This window comes from Oncorhynchus mykiss, chromosome 7 (assembly GCF_057628025.1).
Source record: "Oncorhynchus mykiss isolate SJ-2025 chromosome 7, ASM5762802v1, whole genome shotgun sequence".
Lineage (NCBI taxonomy): Eukaryota > Metazoa > Chordata > Actinopteri > Salmoniformes > Salmonidae > Oncorhynchus > Oncorhynchus mykiss.
In genome coordinates this window covers 63,525,288-63,547,301 of record NC_143028.1, presented here as the reverse complement: position 1 = coordinate 63,547,301, position 22,014 = coordinate 63,525,288, and the positions used below count along the sequence as shown (strand labels likewise).

At 43.0% G+C, this 22,014-nt stretch overlaps 1 protein-coding gene across 1 annotated transcript in view; it reads left to right on the top strand.

The window, feature by feature from the left end:
* Positions 1–22,014, top strand: part of LOC110528351 (testis expressed 264, ER-phagy receptor) — an 87,266-nt gene that overhangs the window by 6,164 nt on the left and 59,088 nt on the right. Inside the window, exon 2 of the mRNA XM_021610362.3 lies at positions 16,456–16,677. Within this exon, the coding sequence (XP_021466037.1) occupies positions 16,456–16,677 (222 nt within the window). The remainder of the gene's footprint in view (positions 1–16,455; positions 16,678–22,014) is intronic.

The following is a 22,014-nucleotide window of genomic DNA, read 5'->3' as shown; positions in this document are numbered from 1 at the left end:
TACCTTTGCACATCTATAGGTCCACATTTTGAGCTGGTTTACCCTTTTAAATGCCTCATATGAGCTCAGCCATTGAGTTTAGTGATATGTCAGTCTCATATGAAGCTAAATAATACCGGAGAATATCTGGAAAGGGGTGTGGTTGGTGGTGATGTGTGTTTTTGTCATCCATGACTATGTTAACACAGCTTCTGTCCCCTATATGGTTTTGGGGGATGTATACTTTGTATCCCCCTACGCCTGATCCCTAGACCTGTGCTCTCAGGACTTCAGGCCAAGGGGCTAGCCTCTAAACATGGTTCCCACTCTCTGGTCATGTGAATGAAGGTAGCCCATTGTAGTCCCGCTTGTTACTCTTCCATCCACTCTGCTGCCTCCTCTCCATTCTTTCTCTTCCCACCCCGCCGCAGTGTCAACACCATCCACTAACCTGCTGGGTGTCTCTGTGACACCAGTTTTCTCCAGCCTCCTGCTGGTCCCTGTGTGAAGACTGAACTGGTTACCCCTATGGGCAAATCCATTTGATTTCTATCACTTTCTGACAACACCCATTTTGATTTGAACAAAACATTCCATACATTTTTGCCCATTGTAGAAGTGTTCAGAAAGTGACTTTTGGACCTGAATGCCAAAACATTGAAGAGATAAAGGTGCTCAACGTTGACCTATTTTACATACCCCACCATACCATTAGACATCACTGGAAAAAAATAAACATTTGAGATTGATATATTTTTTAAGCTTACAAATAGGATTGTCAAACTATTTCAAAATGTCTTGAAAAAAAGTGTATTTAATTTTTTACCTTAAACATAAATGATCTAAAAATGCATACATTTGTCTTCATATTCACATTTGTTGTAGCTTAGACTCTATTCTACATCATTTAATGGTTTTGTGTTGTGCCTGCTATCGGTTGAGACACATCATGCCCTTGAATACATTGTGGGTGTCATGTTTTAGCTTATAAATGTACTAAAATAGGAATAAAATGGAAATTTCAACTTTCGAATCGTACCACAAAGATGGTTGGAGTTCCACACATCATAGAATGTTGACTTGAATGGGAATATCTGTTGTTTTAAATTATGCTGTCAATTCTCCATAGGAAATCATAGAAACATAGGTAATAGAAAAACATTTAAGTTGTCATTCGATGGTGGGTGGACCGGCGGCCGTCTTTGGTAGTAATTCTAATTTTAAAAAATCTATTAAATTCCAATTTCAATGGTGTACCAGCTAAATTGCAGTGATCTGAAGGGATAGGTCCATTATATGAAATATATTTCTATGGTTGAAATGACACCCACCCTGTATTCAAGAGCAGGTTCTGTCTTAACCGATGGTGGGCACAACACAAAAACCTCAGATGTGAAATAGGATCTAATCTACAACGTATCAGAATATGAAAAAAATTGGAGTTTACGCATTTTTAGATAATTGATGTTAAAAAAAGAAAGAAATTATGAAATAGTTTGACAACCCTGTTTTGTAAGGTTTTAAATTATAACACAACCGTTTTATCTTTTCAATTGATGAAAACATGGATCTCTCATGGTATGGTGGGGTATGCAAAATGGGTCAACTTTAAGCACCTTTTTCTCGGGAATGTTTTGACATTCAGGGGAAAAAATAACTTTCTGACTGACCACTTCTTCAATGGGCAAATGTAGGGAAAGTGTTTAAATTGAAAGAGATCAAACCGCGATTGAATTCAAATCATTCTCTCGCTCTCTCCCCCTCTCTCTTTCTCTCTCCTTCTCACCCCCCCCCCCCCCCCCCCCCCCCCTTGCCCCTTCTGTTCCTCTGCTCTGGAGTCCACAATAGATTGGCAATGGTAGCCTCTGACTGCTCAGCATTCTGTACTTCTGTCCATCCCCACTCACAATACTTTCAGATTACTTAATGAATTTGTTCACCATTCTCTTTATAGGACTGCTATTTGGTTCCATGCCTCGCCTCTCCATCTCATTGGCTAATACTATGAGCTGGAGTTACAAGATAAATAACTGTACCCTTCTCGCTATCTGAGCCCGATTCGTACCCACAGCAACCTGTTGGAATGTTAGCTACCAGAGTTGAATGATTCTTCCCAGCTCTGCTTCCAATCCCCCTTTGTGACACCAACACCCATCTGCTTTTTCCCAAGCCCGCAATTAGCAATGGACCCTATAGGCTATCCCCTTTGTACAGCCACAGCCAAGTCCTGATGTAAGTTTGGCTAGGCCTAATTGGCGTAATGATCTCAGCTTGTTTGTTAAAACCCCGGGATGTTATCTGTTCCCAAGGTCAGAAGCCCTCAGTGCTTTGGGCCCCCTGGAGGGAGGGTTGGGGGATGGGCAGAAAAACAGAGGCTGTGTTCTAAATGGGACACTATTTCCTGTATAGTACATTACCTTTGACCAGGGCCCATAGGGATTAGGGTGCCATTTCGAACAGTCAGAGTTGGAATAGTGTTTTCTACTCAGAGAAAGGCTATTGGTTTTGTATGGAATGGGGAGTTTAAATTGACAAAAGCACAACTGTCAGAGGAGAGGTTGGTTTTCAGTTAAGTGTGGCTTCTTCTTTCCTCCATCGTGTATATATCCTCATATTTTTCACAAGTCTAAAGTCTTCTCTTTTTAATCACTTCCTCTGTGGAAACAAAAGACTCAGAGAGAAAGGGCTCGAGGTGGTCCTGACATGGTTGGCATAAATACAGGGCTGTGGAGCAACTGTTCTATTCTTCCTATCCTTCCCTTCCTTCAAACAGCTGACATCACCAGGCGTAAAGTCTGTCTCATCTCTCTCTCCTCTTTTCCACAGCCTCTCCTCCTCTCTCGACATAGTTCAAAGGCTGAGGTTTTTCTCACTCTCCCAGTCTGCCCACCACTACCCCCCCTCTCTCGGAAGCGCTCCACTCGTCTCTCTGTCGCTCTCTCAAATACATCTAAAACCAAAAGCATTGTATTTGGTTCAAAACATTCACTAAGACCTAAACCTCAGCTGGAGTTGTACATAAAGGGTGTCATTGAACAAGTTGAAGAAGCTGGATGGTCTATTATCATGTTTAAGTCATATTGACAAAGTTGTTATGAAGATGCAGAGAGGAACAGTTGAAGTTGGAAGTTTACATACACTTATGTTGGAGTCATTAAAACTTGTTTTTCAACCACTCCACAAATTTCTTGTTAACAAACTATAGTTTTGGCATGTCAGTTAGGACATCTACTTTGTGCATGACACAAGTCATTTTTCAACAATTGTTTACAGACAGAATATTTCATTTATAACTCACTGTATCACAATTCCAGTGGGTCAGAAGTTTACATACACTAAGTTGACTGTGCCTTTAAACAGCTTGGAAAATTCCAGAAAATAATGTCATGGATTTACAAGCTTCTGATAGGCTAATTTATATAATTTGAGTCAAATGGAGGTGTACCTGTGGATGTATTTCAAGGCCTACCTTCAAACTCAGTGCCTCTTTGCTTGACATCATGGGAAAATCAAAAGAAATCAGCCAAGACCTCAGAAAAAAGTGTAGACCTCCACATGTCTGGTTGATCCTTGGGAGCAATTTCCAAACGCCTGAAGGTACCACGTTCATCTGTACAAACAATAGTATGCAAGTATGAACACCATGGGACCAGGCAGCTGCCATGCTGCTCAGGAAGGAGACACCTTCTGTCTCCTAGAGTTAAATGTACTTTTGTGCGAAACGTGGAAAAACTGCAAAGGACCTTCTGAAGATGCTGGAGGAAACGGGTACAAATGTATCTATATCCACTGTAAAACTAGTCCTATATCGACATTACCTGAAAGGCCGCTCAGCAAGGAAGATTCCACCGCTCCAAAACCGCCAGAAAAAAGCGAGACTACGGTTTGCAGGAGGAATTTTGGACCATTCCTCTGTACAAAACTGTTTCAGTTCAGCAATATTCTTGGAATTTCTGGTGTGAACTGCTCTCGAGGTTAAGCCACAGCATCTCAATCGGGTTGAGGTCAGGACTCTGACTGGGCCACTCCAGAAGGCATATTTTCTTCTGTTGAAGCCAGTCTGTTGTTGATTTACTTCTATGTTTTGAGTCATTGTCCTGTTGCATCACCAAACTTATTTTGAGCTTCAATTGGTGCACAGATAGCCTAACATTCTACTGCAAAATGTCTTGATAAACTTGAATTCATTTTTCTGTCGATGATGGCAAGCTGTCCAGGCCCTGAGGTAGCAAAGCAGTCCCAAACCATGCTCCCTCCACCATACTTTACAGTTAGGATGATGTTTTGATGTTGGTGCGCTGTGCTATTTTTTTCTCCACACATAGTGTTGTGTGTTTCTTCCAAACACCTCAACTGTACTTTCATCTGTCCACAGAATATTTTTGCCAGTAGCCCTGTGGAACATCCAGGTTCACTTTTGCGAACTTCAGACGTGGAGCAAGGTTGTTTTTGGACAACAGTGGATTATTCTGTGGTGTCCTCCGATGAACACCATTCTTGTTTTACGTATCGTAGACTCATCAACAGAGATGTTAGCATGTTCCAGAGATTTCTGTAAGTCTTTAGCTGACACTCTAGGATTATTCTTAACCTCATTGAGCATTTTGCACTGTGCTCTTGCAGTCATCTTTGCAGGACAACCACTCCTGGGGAGAGTAGCGACAGTGCCGAACTTTCTAAATTTCTAGACAATTTGTCTTACCATGGACTGATGAACATCAAGGCTTTTAGAGATGCTTTAGTAACCCTTTCCAGCTTTATGCAAGTCAACAATTCTTAATCTTAATCTTCCGAGATCTCTTTTGTTCGAGGCATGTTTCACATCAGGCAATGCTTCATGTGAGTAGCAAACTCAAATTTTGTGAGTGTTTTTTATAGGGCAAGGCAGCTCTAACCAACGTCTCCACTCGTCTCATTGATTGGACCCCGGGTTAGCTGGCTCCTGACTCCAATTAACTTTTGGAGTCAGCCTAGGGGTTCACATACTTCCAATCTATACTGTGAATGTTTAAATGATGTATTCAATAGACTGCATTATTGGGAAGGACTCCTAAGTAAGCATTTAACTGTTAGTCCAAACCTGTTGTTTATGAGGCACGTGACAAATAACATTTGATTTGAGACTATGCTCCATTTTGAGATAAGGTTGCTGATCTCTCAGGGTCAGGGTTGGAGGTCTTTGTGACATAGGGATTGTCAAAGTGGGGTGCATTCTGAGGGAGAGGGGGGCATGAGATGACAAATCTGTCTGTTCATTTGTGAGTCCTGTCCATATTATGTTGCAGTACATTGCAGGATCTGGAGCTCTTTGTTTGTGATGATTGAAAGATCAAACTTCAACACTAGAGAAAGGGCTGGAGCGAAACACTGATGCAGGTAACCCACTGAGAGACGGAACATTCAGCCCTATCTCCAAGTTCCTTGACTGCTCCAGCCCCACCCCGTGACCACCTTACTCCACTCCCTGAACACCCCACTACCCAGCCCCAGAATGCCCCCATTCATCTTGATGCCACGATGTATCAAAAGCCCTCACAGAGTACAGTCCCAAGTGGCTCCCTGAGACCAATTTATTAGTATTTTAGCACCAGTCTGAGCATGGCCCGAACATGAAAAGGCTAGCGCACCAGGAGGGGTGTGCTGGAGAAGAGACAGAGAGTTGATGAGAAGGGGAGAGGAGAGAAGAAAGGGGAGGAGGAGAGGAGAAAAGAGAGGAAGAGTAGAGGGAGGGAGGGGAAGAGGAGTGAGAGGGAAGAGAGTGAGAGGTGCTTCCTAAGTGGATGTGAAATGAAGAATACATGGGACTGCGTTCAAAGTTGTTTTTGAAGTCCATCAATCTCCCAGAGGGCTCAGCAGCAGGGTTTGTAGCTGCGCCTCTTTGTCCAGCGTGTCCCGCTGTGAACCTTGTGTTGGCTCCAATCCACAGGGCCCCCCCGCTGTGACCAAAAACAAAATCGCTACAAAAATCCTATCAAATGTCCAGGCCTTACTAAAGCTAGTTTTTTCAATCTCTATAGGCTATTTCTTCAGTCCTACACCATTTTTGAGAGTATCAGAGTGAGCTCTCTACCCAGTTTTATAATGTCCAGGAAATGCCTTGTGCGTCGTGACCATTTCTATAGTACTCTATAGGCGACTTGATATAATTCAACTGGACAGTTTGAACTGAACACTTCTCCCCCTCTTTATGAAAGCTAGTGTAGAAGTTCTTATCTCACTCTATCCATCTTCCCTGGTGGAGACTTCCTATTGGGTGTGAGGGTGTGATAGACTATGTGTTGTCTATTCTGGTCCCAGATCTGTACGGGGACTGGGCTAGGTGTAGGTTCCTCTCTCCAGCCCTGTGCTGACAGACTGGGTTAGGTGTAGAGCAGTGTATGTTCCTCTCCCTAGCCCTGCTGACAGTGATCATTAATTAGAGCAGTGTTAGTGGACAGTGGGACTCATTTGGGTCCCTGGCCTGTCACTGGCTGATGAAGAGTGTCTCTGTACGGACTCTGCTGTTATCACCACCCCTTTTCTCACTGCCTCCTCCATCCCTCCTCTCCACATCCCGCTCTTCTCTCCTCTCCTCCTGCATCTCTCCTTGGGTCAGTCCAGATTTCTGCGATTCTGGTCTCGGATGGCACCATGTGGCGGTTGTTGTCCCGTCTCATCGCGGCGGGAGACCCAAGCGCTAGCTAGCCCTGCGTGTGTCCCTGGCCTTTGTGTACTGCTACTGGGGGTTAGTAGAGACAGAGCTGCAGTGATGGTACTGCTTGTTTACCACACACTTTAGTCACAGGAGCCATCCACAGCCATGCTGAGAGAGCGGAGAGACACTGACCCTTCTGCTGCTGACACTCCACAGGCTGAAATGGGCGTGGGGTGTAAGTGTCAGCAGGAACCAGAGATGGAGAGTAGATTATGGTGGGTCTGTCTCAATCCACAAATGATGCTGCCTTTGAATCAGGTCTCAAATGGGATTCCGTTTTCAGTTAAGCTATCTTCTGGTAAAATACTACCTGGGAGATGGGTAGGCAGTAGACAGCTGCCTTTTGATTGCGATGCAATACATTGACGAGAAACGAGATGGGATCGATGTAGGCGCCAATACCGGTTCAGTCAAGAGTCTGGGGTGTGGTGAATCTGAAGGGTTTTACCAGTAGCTTACTTTTCAGTGCTGTGTAGTAGGTTATGGCTTGAGTGAGGAAAGAGCGTTGTCTCCCTGAGGCAAGGTGATTGGTACTCTACTTCAGCTGCCAGTGTTAAAGGAGACCTCTCAGACTCAGTCAAGATTACTAGAGCGAGAGAGGGATGGCGATATGTCGTTTATTATAAAACTGGTTGTTTGGATCCTGGATGCTGATTGGTTGATATCAAGGAGTAGGGGTCTGAACGTTTAAACGTTAAATCATGTAAACCAAATTGGGATCCTTAACGTTAAGAAAAATCCCTAACTGAAAAATGTTTTTTTCACTACGAAATCAAAACGACAGTGCAGTTATCGCAACATATTATTTTCAAATAATGCTTGTGCTTCTAGTTCCGACCATGCAGTAATATCTAACAAGTAAGCAAACAATTTTGCAACAACTACCTTTTACACACAAGTGTAAAGGAATGAATAAGAAATGTACATGTAAATATATGGATGAGCGATGGCCGAACGGCATAGGCAAGATGCAGTAGATGTTATAGAGTACAGTATTGTCACGTTCTGACCTTAGTTCGTGAGTTGGGTGGGTTGTCTACGTTCCTTTTTCTATGTGGTGTTTTTGTGTTTGGCCTGGTATGGTTCTCAATCAGAGGCAGGTGTCGTTCGTTGTCTCTGATTGAGAATCATACTTAGGTAGCCTTTCCCCACCTGTGTTTTGTGGGCGATTATTTTCCGTTTCAGTGTTTGCACCATTCGGGACTGTTTTGGTTTTCATTTTGTTTCTCTTGTTCTTTTTGTATTCTGTATTCATTCTCATTAAATTATATTATGGATACATACCATGCTGCATTTTGGTCCTCTGATCCTTCCTACTACTCCTCAGAAGAGGAGGAGGAAAGCCATTACAGTATATACATATGAGATGAGTAATGTAGGGTATGTAAACATTATATAAAGTGGCATTGTTTAAAGTGACTAGTGATACATTTATTACATCCAATTTTTTATTATTCAAGTGGCTAGTGATTTGAGTCAGTATGTTGTCAGCAGCCACTCAATGTTAGTGATGGCTGTTTAACAGTCTGATGGCCTTGAGATAGAAGCTGTTTTTCAGTCTCTCGTTCCCAGCTTTGATGCACATGTACTGACCTCGCCTTCTGGATGATAGCGGGGTGAAAAGGCAGTGTCCTTGTGATTGTTGTCCTTGATGATCTTTTTGACCTTCCTGTGACATCGGGTCGTGTAGGTGTCCTTGCCCCTGGTGATGCTTTGTGCAGACCGCACTACCCTCTGGAAAGTCTTGCGGTTGTGGGCAGAGCAGTTGCCGTACCAGGCGGTGATACAGCCCGACAGGATGCTCTCGATTGTGCATCTGTAAAAGTGTTGTTATAGCCTAACTAGATAATCGTAAAAAAGCAAGAGGACAAGTACATTAGAGTGTCTAGTTTGGGAAACAGACCCCTCACAAGTCCTCAACTGGCAGCTTCATTAAATAGTACCTGCAAAATACCAGTCTCAACGTCAACAGTGAAGAGGTGACTCCGGGATGCTGGCCTTCCAGGCAGAGTTGCAAAGAAAAAGCCGTATCTCAGACTGGACAATAAAAATACAAAATTATGATGGGCAAAAGAACACAGACACTGAACAGAGGAACTCTGCCTAGAAGGCCAGCATCCCGGAGTCACCTCTTCACTGTTGACGTTGTGGCTGGTGTTTTGCGGATACTATTTAATGAAGTTGCCATTTGAGGACTTGTGAGGCATCAGTTTCCCAAGCTAGACACTCTATGTACTTGTCCTCTTGCTCAGTTGTGTACCGGGGCCTCCCACTCTTTCTATTCTGGTTATAGCCAGTTTGCGCTGCTCTATGAGGGAAGTAGTACACAGCGTTGTACGAGATCTTCAGTTTCTTGGCAATTTCTCACATGGAATAGCCTTCATTTCTCAGAACAAGTATAGACTGACGAGTTTCAGAAGAAAGTTATTTGTTTCTGGCCATTTTGAGCCTGTAATCGAACCCACAAATGCTGATGCTCCAGATACTCAACTAGTCTAAAGAAGGCCAGTTTTATTGCTTCTTTAATCAGCACCACAGTTTTTAGCTGTTATAACATAATTGCAAAGGGGTTTCTAATGATCAATTAGCCTTTCAAAATTATAAACTTGGATTAGCTAACACAATGTGCCATTGTAACACAGGAGTGACGGTTGATAACGGGCGTATGTAGGTTTTCCAAATAAAAATCAGCCGTTTCTAGCTTCAATAGTAATTTACAACATTAACAATGGCTACACTGTATTTCTGATCAATTTTATGTTATTTAAATGTTTTATTTTTTTTACCTCTTTCAAAAACAAGGACATTTCTCAGTGACACCAAACGTTTGTAGTTGTGTGTGTTTGAACTAAATTACTTTTGCCCCGTAGCACTCACCTCTCATAATGAAGTGCTTTGAGAGACTAGTCAAGGATCATATCACCTCCACCTTCTTTGCCACTCCACGCTTACCACCCCAATAGATCCACAGACGATGCAATCGCACCAAACTGCACACTGCCCTGTCCCATCTGGACAAGAGGCATACCTATGTAAGAATGCTGTCTGTTGACTACAGCTCAGCATTCAACACCATAGTACCCTCCAAGCTCATCATCAATCTTGATGCCCTGGTTTTGAACCCTGCCCTTTACAACTGGGTCCTGGACTTCCTGACGGGTCGCCCCCACCAAGGTGGTGAAGGTAGGAAACAACACCTCCTCTTTGCTGATCCTCAACACTGGGGCCCCACAAGCGTACATGCTTAGCCCCCTCCTGTACTCCATGTTCACCCATGACTGCGTGGCCAAGCATGCCTCCAACTCAATCATCAAGTTTGCAGATGACACAACAGTAGTAGGCTTGATTACCAACAATGATGAAACAGCCTACAGGGAGGAGGTGACTGCTCTGGGAGTGTGGTGCCTGGAAAATAACTTCTCACTCAACGTCAACACAATAAAGGAGATGATTGTGGACTTCAGGATACAGCAGAGGGAGCACCCCCTGATCCACATTGATGGGACCACAGTGGAGAAGGTGGAAGCAGGTGCTTCTCACCTGCATTGCTTACTGTTTTGGGTTGGGTTTAGGCTGGGTTTCTATACAGCACTTTGTGACATCAGCTGATGTAAGAAGGGCTTTATAAATACATTTGATTGATTTGAAATAAATGTGAAGTACCTTGGTGTACACATCACTGACCAACTGAAATGGTCCACCCACACAGACAGTGTGGTGAAGAAGGCAACAGCGCATCAACCTCAGGAGAATAAAGAAATTTGACTTAACACCTAAAACCCTCACAAACTTTTACAGATGCACAATTGAGAGCATCCTGTCGGGCTGTATCACCGCCTGGTATGGCAACTGCGACGCCCACAACCACAAAGCTCTCCAGAGGGTGGTGCGGTCTGTCCAATGCATTACTGGGGGCAAACTTCCCGCCCTCCTGGACACCTGCAGCACCCAATGCCAAAGGATGGCCAAAAATATCATCAAGGACATCTACCACCCGAGCCACTGCCTGTTCACTCCGCTGTCATGCAGAAGGCGAGGTCAGTACAGGTGCATCAAAGCTGGGACCAAGAGACTTAAAAACAGCTTTTATCTCAAGGCAATCAGACTGTTAAACAGCCATCGCTAGCACTTCAGGGGTAGCTGCCTGTAGACATAAACTCAGCAAAAAAGAAACGTCCTCTCACTGTCAACTGCGTTTATTTTGAGCAAACTTAACATTTGTAAATATTTGTATGAACATAACAAGATTCAACAACTGAGACAAAAACTGAACAAGTTCCACAGACATGTGACTAACAGAAATGGAATAATGGGACCCTGAAAAAAGGGGAGGATGTACCGATCCTGTGCAGGTGTTGTTACACGTGGTCTGCCACAGCGAGGACGATCAGCTGTCCATCCTGTCTCCCTGTTGCGCTGTCTTAGCCATCTCACAGTACAGACATGGCAATTTATTGCCCTGGCCACATTTGCAGTCCTCATGCCTCCTTGCAGTATGTCTAAGGCACGTTCACTCAGATGAGCAGGGTCCCTGGGCATCTTTCTTTTAGTGTTTTTCAGAGTCAGTAGAAAGGGCTCCTTAGTGTCCTAAGTTTTCTTAACTGTGACCTTAATTGCCTACCGTCTGTAAGCTGTTAGTGTCTTAACGACCATTCCACAGGTGCATGTTCACTAATTGTTTATGGTTAATTGAACAAGCATGGGAAACAGTGTTTAAACCCTTTACAATGAAGATTTGTGAAGTTATTTGGATTTTTATGAATTATCTTTGAAAGACAGGGTCCTGAAAAAGGGACGTTTCTTCTTTTTTATACAGTTTATACACAGCTCTGAAAAAAATTAAGAGACCACTGCAAAATTATAATTTTTCTATTTATAGGTATGTGTTTCTCCCAAATTTCTCCCAAATTCCAAATAAAAATATAGTAATTTAGAGCATTTATTTGCAGAAAATGACAACTGGTCAAAATAACAAAAAAATATTTGGTGTTGTCAGACCTTGAATAATGCAAAGAAAATAAGTTAATATTCATAATTTAAACCTCACAAAACTCATATTTTAACTTAGGAAGAGTTCAGAAATCAATATTTGGTGGAATAATCCTGATTTTCAATCACGGCTTTCATGCGTCTTGGCATGCTCTCCAGCAGTCTTTCACATTGATGTCGGGTGACTTTATGCCTATGCTGGCACACAAATTCAAGCAGCTCGGCTTTGTTTGATGGCTTGTGACCATACATCTTCCTGTTGATCACTTTCCAGAGGTTTTCAATGGGGTTCAGGTCTAGAGATTTGGCTGGCAATGACCGGGTCTTGATCTAGTGGTCCTCCATCTACACCTTGAGTAACGTGGCTGTGTGGCATGGAGCATTGTCCCCCTGGAAAAAACAGTCCTCAGAGTGGGGGAACATTGTCAGGGCAGAAGGAAGCAAGTTTTCTTCCAGGACTACCTTGTACTTGGCTTGATTCATGTGTCCTTCACAAAGACAAATCTGCACGATTCCAGCCTTGCTGAAGCACCCCCAGATAATCACCGATCCTCCACCAAATTTCACTATGGGTGCGAGACACTGTGGCTTGTAGCCCTCTCCAGGTCTCGCACCCACTGTGAAATTTGGTGGAGGATCGGTGATGAACTACATCTCCCCTGGAAAAAAGCATCTAGACAATATTTCCCTATACTACTGAGCTAGCATTTGGTTTGCAACAGTTGCGGTTTGTCTAAACCTTGCTGTTTGACCTGTGTAACAATGCTGCAGTTGTTTTGGCCACTGTGCCATGCTTATGAACGTGAAGAGACTGACTGACAGCTTCTCTGAACCAGAAAAATTCATTTATCATGATCATTATAATGGATACAGTATATCCAATGAAATTGCAATAGAAACAAATGTAAAACAAACAAATTCCCCCTGCCCTCCACCACAACTATTCCCCCTGTAGACACTGAGCCAATTCAGGGGTTCTCAACTCCAAGACCACGAGGCAAGTGTTCGAACGGTTTGGCCTACAAACTATTATGACCCCTCTATGGAGAGATGAGACTTTCTGACCACGATGGTGTACATGTCGGTTGTTTTGCTCTAGGTTGTCCACAGGCCTCATAAGACTCATCTGGAGGTCCCCCGTTACCAGTTGAAAAAATGAATGGAAGTACAGTACATGACCCAAAGTATGTGGACATGTGCTCGTCCAGCATCTCATTCTTAATCATGGGCAATAATATGTTATTGTTGGTTCCCCATTTGCTGCTATAACAGCCCCCACTCTTCTGGGAAGGCTTTCCACTAGATGTTGGAACATTGCTGTGGGGACTTGCTTCCATTCAGCCCCAAACTTTCATGAGGTCGGGCACTGATGTTAGGCGATTAGGCCTGGCTTGCAGTCGGTGTTCATCATATCGAGGAAAAGCAATAAGAACGTTCCGAATGCAACCCCTGTCCTGTCCTGTCCTCTCTACACCTGCTGGGACTTCAGCCGTTTTATTGGCAATTGGTTTGTACACAATCCGGAGGTCATTTCGGATGTCCCATGAGTCTTAATTTGCATTAAGTGGCTCCTCTTTTTCTACCCTTTAATGGATGATTCGATTCACTCCCCAGATTGGAGAGAGAACCACCAAGCACAACTGAACAGCCAAAAGTAGCAATCAGTGTCTTAGAGCCTAACAAGAGCCTTGCTCTTAACATTGCCTGCCAACTGTGGTGGATTCTAAAACTTGTCGTTTATTTGTATTTATTTATTTGTGTAAAATGTGTTTTCCTTTCACATGGTTTGTTAAGCTGTTTTCTGCCAGCCAATCTTCTTTGTGACTCATCCGTTTGTTAGAAGGTGGACATTTTTGGAGACTGAAGGAACCGTCTGTCTGTGAAATTGGTTGGCTATTTTTCAGACGGTGGACAATTTTTTGGGGGGGAGGGGACTTGTAGACTTTGATGGGCATAGATAAAGGTGGGTTTAGATAAAGGCAGTGTTTACAACAATAGTGGTTTTGCAGTCCTTAATTGCTGCGGCAGGCTTCAGGGGGTTGTTGAGGGAGGGAAGGAGAAAGAAAGAGAGGAGACATCCTTCTCATCCATGGAGGCAGTTTGCATGTATAATTACAGGCTCTCTGAGTGACTGTAATGAGAGAAAGGTGGAGGGACAGAACAACAGCGATAGAGCGAGTCGGAAGCGAGAGAGGTCAATTTGGAAATTGTTCCACGGTTGAGTCTGAGGACAAACATATTGACACATTTTCAGATTGTTTTTAGAATAATCTGATGCGAAGGAATACTAACATCATGATACATGATTGTTGTAGAACTAACGCTGCAGATAGCAGTACTGGGTGATTTGAAAAGCCATAGTCAATCAATCAATATAATAATTATTTTAGCAAAACATTTTTTTAAAAATTTACAATCTGTAGAAGCTATGAGAATAGAAAGGTTCAGTACGTTTGTGAAGCATCACAGCACAGTTGAAAAATATATGGCAAATAGAAATCCAAAATGTTGAGAGATAGATGGGAGGGGTTGAATGGACAAGAAGGGTGGGACTAATAACAAGATAACCAATGTAAAACATACGGGGTCTGTAAAATGTATATAGGTTCAGAAATGTTGTGAAATAGCACAGTTAAAAATAGAAATCAAACCGGATGGACATCAGAAATAGAGGAAGTAGTAAAAACAAACAAAATATAACTATTGTAAAATAGATTGTGTCTGTAAAATGTGTATAATATGAATAAACTGAAGGTAGAAGCCTAAGTGTTATTGTTTATTAGTTTACACCAATTGGAGGAAGGATGGTGGGATTTGCGGGGAATGAAAAAGGTATATTCTAAAAAAAGTACGTATCACTATATACAGTGGGGAGAACAAGTATTTGATACACTGCCGATTTTGCAGGTTTTCCTACTTACAAAGCATGGAGAAGTCTGTAATTTTTATCATAGGTACACTTCAACTGTGAGAGACGGAATCTAATACAAAAATCCAGAAAATCACATTGTATGATTTTTTAAGTAATTCATTTGCATTTTATTGCATGACATAAGTATTTGATCACCTACCAACCAGTAAGAAATTCGGCTCTCACAGACCTGTTAGTTTTTCTTTAAGAAGCCCTCCTCTTCTCCACTCATTACCTGTATTTACTGCACCTGTTTGAACTCGTTACCTGAAATAAAGACACCTGTCCACATACTCAATCAAACAGACTCCAACCTCTCCACAATGGCCAAGACCAGAGAGCTGTGTAAGGACATCAGGGATAAAATTGTAGACCTGTACAAGGCTGGGATGGGCTACAGGACAATAGGCAAGCAGCTTGGTGAGAAGGCAACAACTGTTGGCGCAATTATTAGAAAATGGAAGAAGTTCAAGATGACGGTCAATCACCCTTGGTCTGGGGCTCCATGCAAGATCTCACCTCATGGGGCATCAATGATCATGAGGAAGGTGAGGGATCAGCCCAGAACTACACGGCAGGACTTGGTCAATGATCTGAAGAGTGCTGGGACCACAGTCTCAAAGAAAACCATTCGTAACACACTACGCCGTCATGAATTAAAATCCTGCAGCGCACGCAAGGTCCCCTGCTCAAGCCAGCGCATGTCCAGGCCCGTCGGAAGTTTGCCAATGACCATCTGGATGATCCAGAGGAGGAATGGGAGAAGGTCATGTGGTCTGATGAGACAAAAATAGAGCCTAAACTGGTCTAAACTCCACTTGCCGTGTTTGGAGGAGGAAGAAGGATGAGTACAACCCCAAGAACACCATCCCAACCGTGAAGCATGGAGGTGGAAACATCATTCTTTGGGGATGCTTTTCTGCAAAGGGGACAGGACGACTGTACCGTATTGAGGGGAGGATGGATGGGGCCATGTATTGCGAGATCTTGGCCAACAACCTCCTTCCCTCAGTAAGAGCATTGAAGATGGGTGTTGGCTGGGTCTTCCAGCATGACAACGACCCTAAACACACAGCCAGGGCAACTAAGGAGTGGCTCCGTAAGAAGCATCTCAAGGTTCTGGAGTGGCCTAGCCAGTCTCCAGACCTGAACCCAATAGACAATCTTTGGAGGGCGCTGAAAGTCCATATTGCCCAGCGACAACCCCAAAACCTGAAGGATTCTGGAGAAGGTCTATATAGAGGAGTGGGCCAAAATCCCTGCTGCAGTGTGTGCAAACCTGGTCAAGAACTACAGGAAACGTAATATCTCTGTACCAAATATTAAGTTCTGCTTTTCTGATGTATCAAATACTTATGTCATGCAATAAAATGCTAATTAAATACTTAAAAATTATACAATGTGATTTTCTGGATTTTTGTTTTAGATTCCGTCTCTCACAGTTGAAGTGTACCTATGATTAAAAATTACAGACCTCTACATGCTTTGTAAGTAGGAAAACCTGCAAAATCGGCAGTGTATCAAATACTTGTTCTCCCCACTGTAGGTATGTGTATGTATATATGTTTATATGGATATATATATATATTTACCAAAAAAAGATATACAGGATTGGAAATGATGCAGACAATTACATTGATGGACGCAACAATCTTTCTGCAATATTAAGCTGATTTACCCCTAAAGAAAAAATGTTACATGATTGCTGTATTAACACCACTAATAGGCAACAGCCCAATAGAAACTAAAGCAATCACATTAAATGCAAACAGACTGTTGTCACATCAGATTGTTCATTTCCGCCTCACAGTGAGATTTAACCTTTTGTTGACAAGACTCTCTCTCTCTCCCCCCTTCCGTCCTTCCTTCCTTTTTTCTCTAGGTGATAGGAGAGAAGTGTCGCTGTGCGGTGGGTAGTGTCCTGAGTGAGGGCGATACTAGGCCCAGTGAGGAGCTCCAACAGCTCTATGAGAAGTTTGGTTTCCGGGTCTTCAGCTTCCCAGAGGTCACTCACGTGGTCAGCGCCTCCTTTCCCCACAGGACACCCCTGTCAATCTTCTTTGGGGTGCAGAGAGTCTACCCCCAGCTGGAGAGCTACATCAAGGTAATAATATACAGTATGACCGACTGCCTTCTGTTTTCTCCTCCGCCTCTCACCCCTTTATCCATGGTCTCCTTTATTCGTCCCTATCCATACTTATCTATGCTGTCCTGTCCTATACCCTAAGAACCATCCACTCCCTAGGCCAAGTCCTGCATGTTTACTCCAGCCCAACACTCCCCATCCCTCCCTTGTAACCACTGACCCAGTACAGCAGCAGGCCTGGGGCTGCTGGGAAAGTGAGTCATTGCGGAGTCTGAGCCGTGGGTTTCTCAAGGGTTAATTAGGTAGCATTCTGGTACAGGTGGCATCACCATGGGCTGCCAGCTGTGTGTGTGTGTGTGTGTGTGTGTGTGTGTGTGTGTGTGTGTGCGCAAGTGAATGTCTGCCTCCCCTGCCACATTCCCTGGCTGGCGATGCCATCTGCCCTGGACCTGACGCTGCTAAAGTCTGGCCAGCGTCACTCAGTGGCACTTGACCCATTTGTATAAGTTGCTTTGGAACATTAAGTTTTGTATTTCATTGCATGGTTCCCAGATACAGGGCTTAAACAATCGTAACCGTCCGATACAGTCTGGTGCCAGTTGCCTCTCTACTTCCTAGACCTATACCATCTTCTGTCTTGGGGATTTACAAATTACTATTCAACTTTAGCTCCTTGCATTGGTACTTTATGAGGCTGGGGGTGTCTCAAATATGTGACCGTTCAACTCTTTTCAGTCTTATGTTGCAAGATTTGAAATAGTGTTTTTTACATTGGATAAAAGTACAGACTGTGGAACAATGAAAGTAAATCTGGTTTGAATGTTGATTAACATGTAACCCCACTTTTGCAAAAGTAGCCCCTTAATGTTTTGTTCCACCAACTGGAGAGTTCTTCTTTGTCTACACCCATTCAGCATCGTTCAAAACTCTGTCAACTTCTTCCTTGACAACAATCCTGTTGAAAGCCGTTTCTTCCCCATCACCCTCATCAGAAGACTACAATGTCTGGTTCAGTGAAAATGTTCTTAAATCAGGGATTTCCTCATCGTCTGATTTTATTTTCAGAGTCAGAGAGAGTCAGCATGGCACGATCGTCCTCCAGAAAGTACTTTTTCCCACTGATCTTTGTTGATAGCGCCTGCTTAATTCAGGGAAGCAATGTTGTTGAGAGCAGTAGCAACACTTTTGCAGTTCTCAATGGCCACTATATCTTTCAAAAAATCTGTGGTAGCAAGGGTTATCTACACATACTGAGCAGCTCATGTTATAGACAAAATCATGCTACATGGCATGTCCAGCCCATCCATTATCTCATCCAGTCATGGCTACAGGGAAGGTTCCTGTCTTTTTTTCCGTGGCTAAACCAACTAGGCTCGTAATTTATAAATTTTATTTGTATTTACAGATTGCATACAAGTTTGTTATTAAGGCACATGAAAGTTCACATGTTCCAGAAGGCATTTCTGCCAAAAAACATTCAAATGCCTCTCCAGTGAAGTAGTGACAAGCGACATACGCCTAGCTTCCTGAAACGGGTCACATATGATTGCTGTCTATTTAATCCTCTGTCTATGTGTCATGGTACAGTTCCCAGTTTTAGTGCTAAACCAGTCTTTTACTGGGTTTTTAAAAATATTGAATTTGTTCTACTGAGTGGGTGAAAGGTGAGCTCGGAGTGTTGTAAAATGTTGAGGGAAGCAGAGAAATCTAGGCTAGTAGTAGGTGTGAGTGATTGTGTTTATTTGCGTGAGTTGGTGTGTGTATTGTGTGCAAAACTCATTTTGATTAATGAGTTCATGTCCATTTATAACCCCTAGTGACAGCGGGCGTTTGCAGTGGTGGTCTAAGGAAGATAGATTCCTACAGTGTATTCACTTATTGTGACATTTTTTTAATTATAAATGTTTCCTATCCACCTCATGAACTAGGCCTAAATATGTTGGTGAGAGAATGGAATTCACTTTCATTTCAATGTATTATTCAATGTAAAATGTTTATTTGGGTATTTAACATTCCTATCCATCATGCTTGCACAGTGTCTCTCCTTACTGCTTTTCTTCTGAAGGCATTTTGTATCTGTCCTCCCCCTCTCATTTTAAACACAGTGATTAATTTTAAACACAGTGATTCGCTATGTGAGCTGTATCAGACTCTGAATATATGTAGTCTCTCTTGGAAGCTCCGCATGCTCAGATCTCTGGGGAGTTATCCTCCCAGTTGCATAGGGAGCATCTCTCTCTGTTTCTCTCTCTGTGTGTGTGTGTGACACATTCTGGTGTCAGTAGGCTCCCTAGACCCTACCAGAATGACTTCTCATAAAAGCATGATTTTGATGTTCTTACCCTCAGTCCTTAACCTTATCATATAAAATGTGTCATGATAAGAAAACAGCATTCAGTTATAACCATTGATTTGCACTTAGGTGTTAGAATCTGTGTGGACTTACTCAGCAGAAGCTGCGGTGAAACATCATTATGAAAGACAGATTTTCTGTCTCCACTGACTCTCTCGGCTGAGTAGCAAGTTAATTTTGTATCTGGGCGTGGTTGTAAGATAATGAGAATCTCCCTTAGTTTTTTTGGGGTTCTGCACTCTACCTTTTTCTCTTTAAAAAAAAAAAAAGCCGGACATGATTAGTTTAATTCAAGTGTTCTGCCTTTTCTCTTATTTATCTTTCTTTACAATATTCAAAGTTATATTTTTAAGAGCCTCTTGAAAACCAAACATTGCATAAAAACCTTGTTACATACATTTTATTTGATGGATTATCCATTAAAACAATTTGGCCTTGATTCTGAATCATAATATGAACTTAGACTATATCTGCATAAATCTACACATGAGTAATTTGATGTCAAGTGGCAGAGCGTATTGTGTGGCCAACCACTGATGTTCCGTGTGCTTCTTCACGCACACTTTGTTAGATTTTTAATTTTGTTCAGGATGCAAGGGGATCCTCATGGCAATGAATCAAAACACAACGTAGTGAGTGAACATCAACTACTGGAGCGGGAGAATGGTCATGGAGTGAAACACTTGTCCTGCTAACGTTTTATTCATGAGTAATGAATGTGTAGTAAACAACACTGCAACATATAATGCCCTGTGGCGTTTGACCATGCACCGTAAACACACACACACACACACACACACACACACAGAGTATAGCCCCTTTTTTAAACTACTCCCATTCATATGTAAGTTCACAGCCTGTCACGGAAAGCAGCCCAGCACCCTCTGTACTTATTACATGCTCCTCCATATCAAATCTATGCACCCTGGGCCCATTCCAATATCCACACTGCCACGAGTCACGACCATCTCTCATTCTGCCGCCGTTATGCTGACCACCTGTCTGCTTCTAGCTCCTCTGTCTGTGTGTGTGTGTGCGCAGTGTTTCCCCTATGATTTCTTTCAGCAGCAGTGGCAAAGGTAGCAGGAGGGGGGGGGGGGTTAGGTGCATGACCTGGAGGTGATTTTGTTTGTCGAAAGACTGAAAAGGTAACTTCTGGTGACTTTTTAAAAATACATTCTACTCCAAAATGCATTAAAAGTAAATGATGTTGATGCCATCTGAAATAGAACTGATGAGTGCCACTGCACTGTAGGGAGATGATGTGGAGCAAGTGGTGGTTGTACACTCCTGGCTCTCATTTGTGCCACTGCTCGCTCTGTTTGCTACAAATATACACTACTGTTCAAAAGTTTGGGGTCACTTAGAAATGTCCTTGTTTTTGAAAGAGAAGGACATTTTTTGGCCTTTACAATAACATCAAAATGATCAGAAATACAGTGTACACATTGTTAATGTTGTAAATAACTATTGTAGCTGGAAACGGCAGATTTTTAACTAAATATCTTCATAGGCGTACAGAGGTCCATTATCAGCAACCATCACTCCTGTGTTCCAATGGCACGTTGTGTTAGCTAATCCAAGTTTATCATTTTGAAAGGCTAATTGTTCATTAGAAGTCCTTCCTTCTGAAACTCTTCAGTCTATTCTTGTTCAGAGAAATGTGAGAAATTGCCAAGAAACTGAAGATCTGGTACAACGCTGTGTACTACTCCCTTCACAGAACATTGCAAACTGTCTCTATCCAGAATTGAAAGAGGAGTGGGAGGCCCCGGTGCACAATTGAGCAAGAGGACTAGTACATTAGTGTGTCTAGTTTGAGAAACCGATGCCTCACAAGTCCTCAACTGGCAGCTTCATTAGTACCCGCAAAACACCAGTCTCAATGTCAACTGTGAAGAGGCGACTCCGGGAGTCGCCTCTTTACTGTTGACGTTGAGACTGGTGAGGGAGGAGGATGTCTTCCCTGTAAAGCACAGCGTTGAGATTGCCTGCAATGACAACAAGAAAGGCCTCTTTAGTGTCCTAAGTTTTCATAACTGTGACCTTAATTGTCTACCGTCTGTAAACTGTTAGTGTCTTAACGACAGTTCCACAGGTGCATGTTCATTTATTGTTTATGGTTCATTGAATAAGCATGGGAAACAGTGTTTAAACCCTTTACAATGAAGATCTGTGAAGTTATTTGGATTATTACGAATTATCTTTGAAAGACAGCGTCCTGATAAAGGGCCGTTTACTTTTTTGCTGAGTGTGTGTGTGTGTGTGTGTGTGTGTGTGTGTGTGTGTGTGTGTGTGTGTGTGTGTGTGTGTGTGACAGACAGTGTACCACTGATGGGTCCTGTGAGGTGCTGCTCTTATGTGATCTTCTTCATTTTTGATGGCTCCCCTGCCCTCTGCAACCCTTGTGTGTGTGTGTGTGTGTGTGTGTGTGTGCCCTCCACTGGCTTCCATCACAACTGTAAAGAGTGTCTGGGAACTTGGGGATTGGGGTCTGACTGCGCTGTGTGTGTGCACGCAGCAACAACCAGAGGTTGTGCCATGCCGAGGCCTAGCGTGGCCCATCCATCCCCCAGGGATGTTAATATGATTATCCATTATTAATGATGTCATCTTCCAGCTTTAGGGCTTTATTGTTAGACATCAGGTCTCTCTCCCAGGAGTGTACTTCCAGTGCAGACTCTTAACAGTGGAAGGAAGCAGACAAGTCCACTAGTCCAGTGCAATGCCTGGCCAGGCCTTATATACAATGGCCACATCTGTTGAACCTTACACCTCATTTTCTGTCCGCACAATAACATTTTCTCTGTTTGAATGTCCACACACTAGCATACTATTCAGAATGAAGCAATGTCTTGGCTAGGCATTGTAAGTGGTCTGGTAGTACGGAGATTTGAACATAGCCAATGTCTCTTATCTCTGTCTATTTACAGGCTATTTCATTATGATCTGCCATTCAATATTCCTATTCACAATCTGTCAGAAAACTCCAAGTGGGTGTG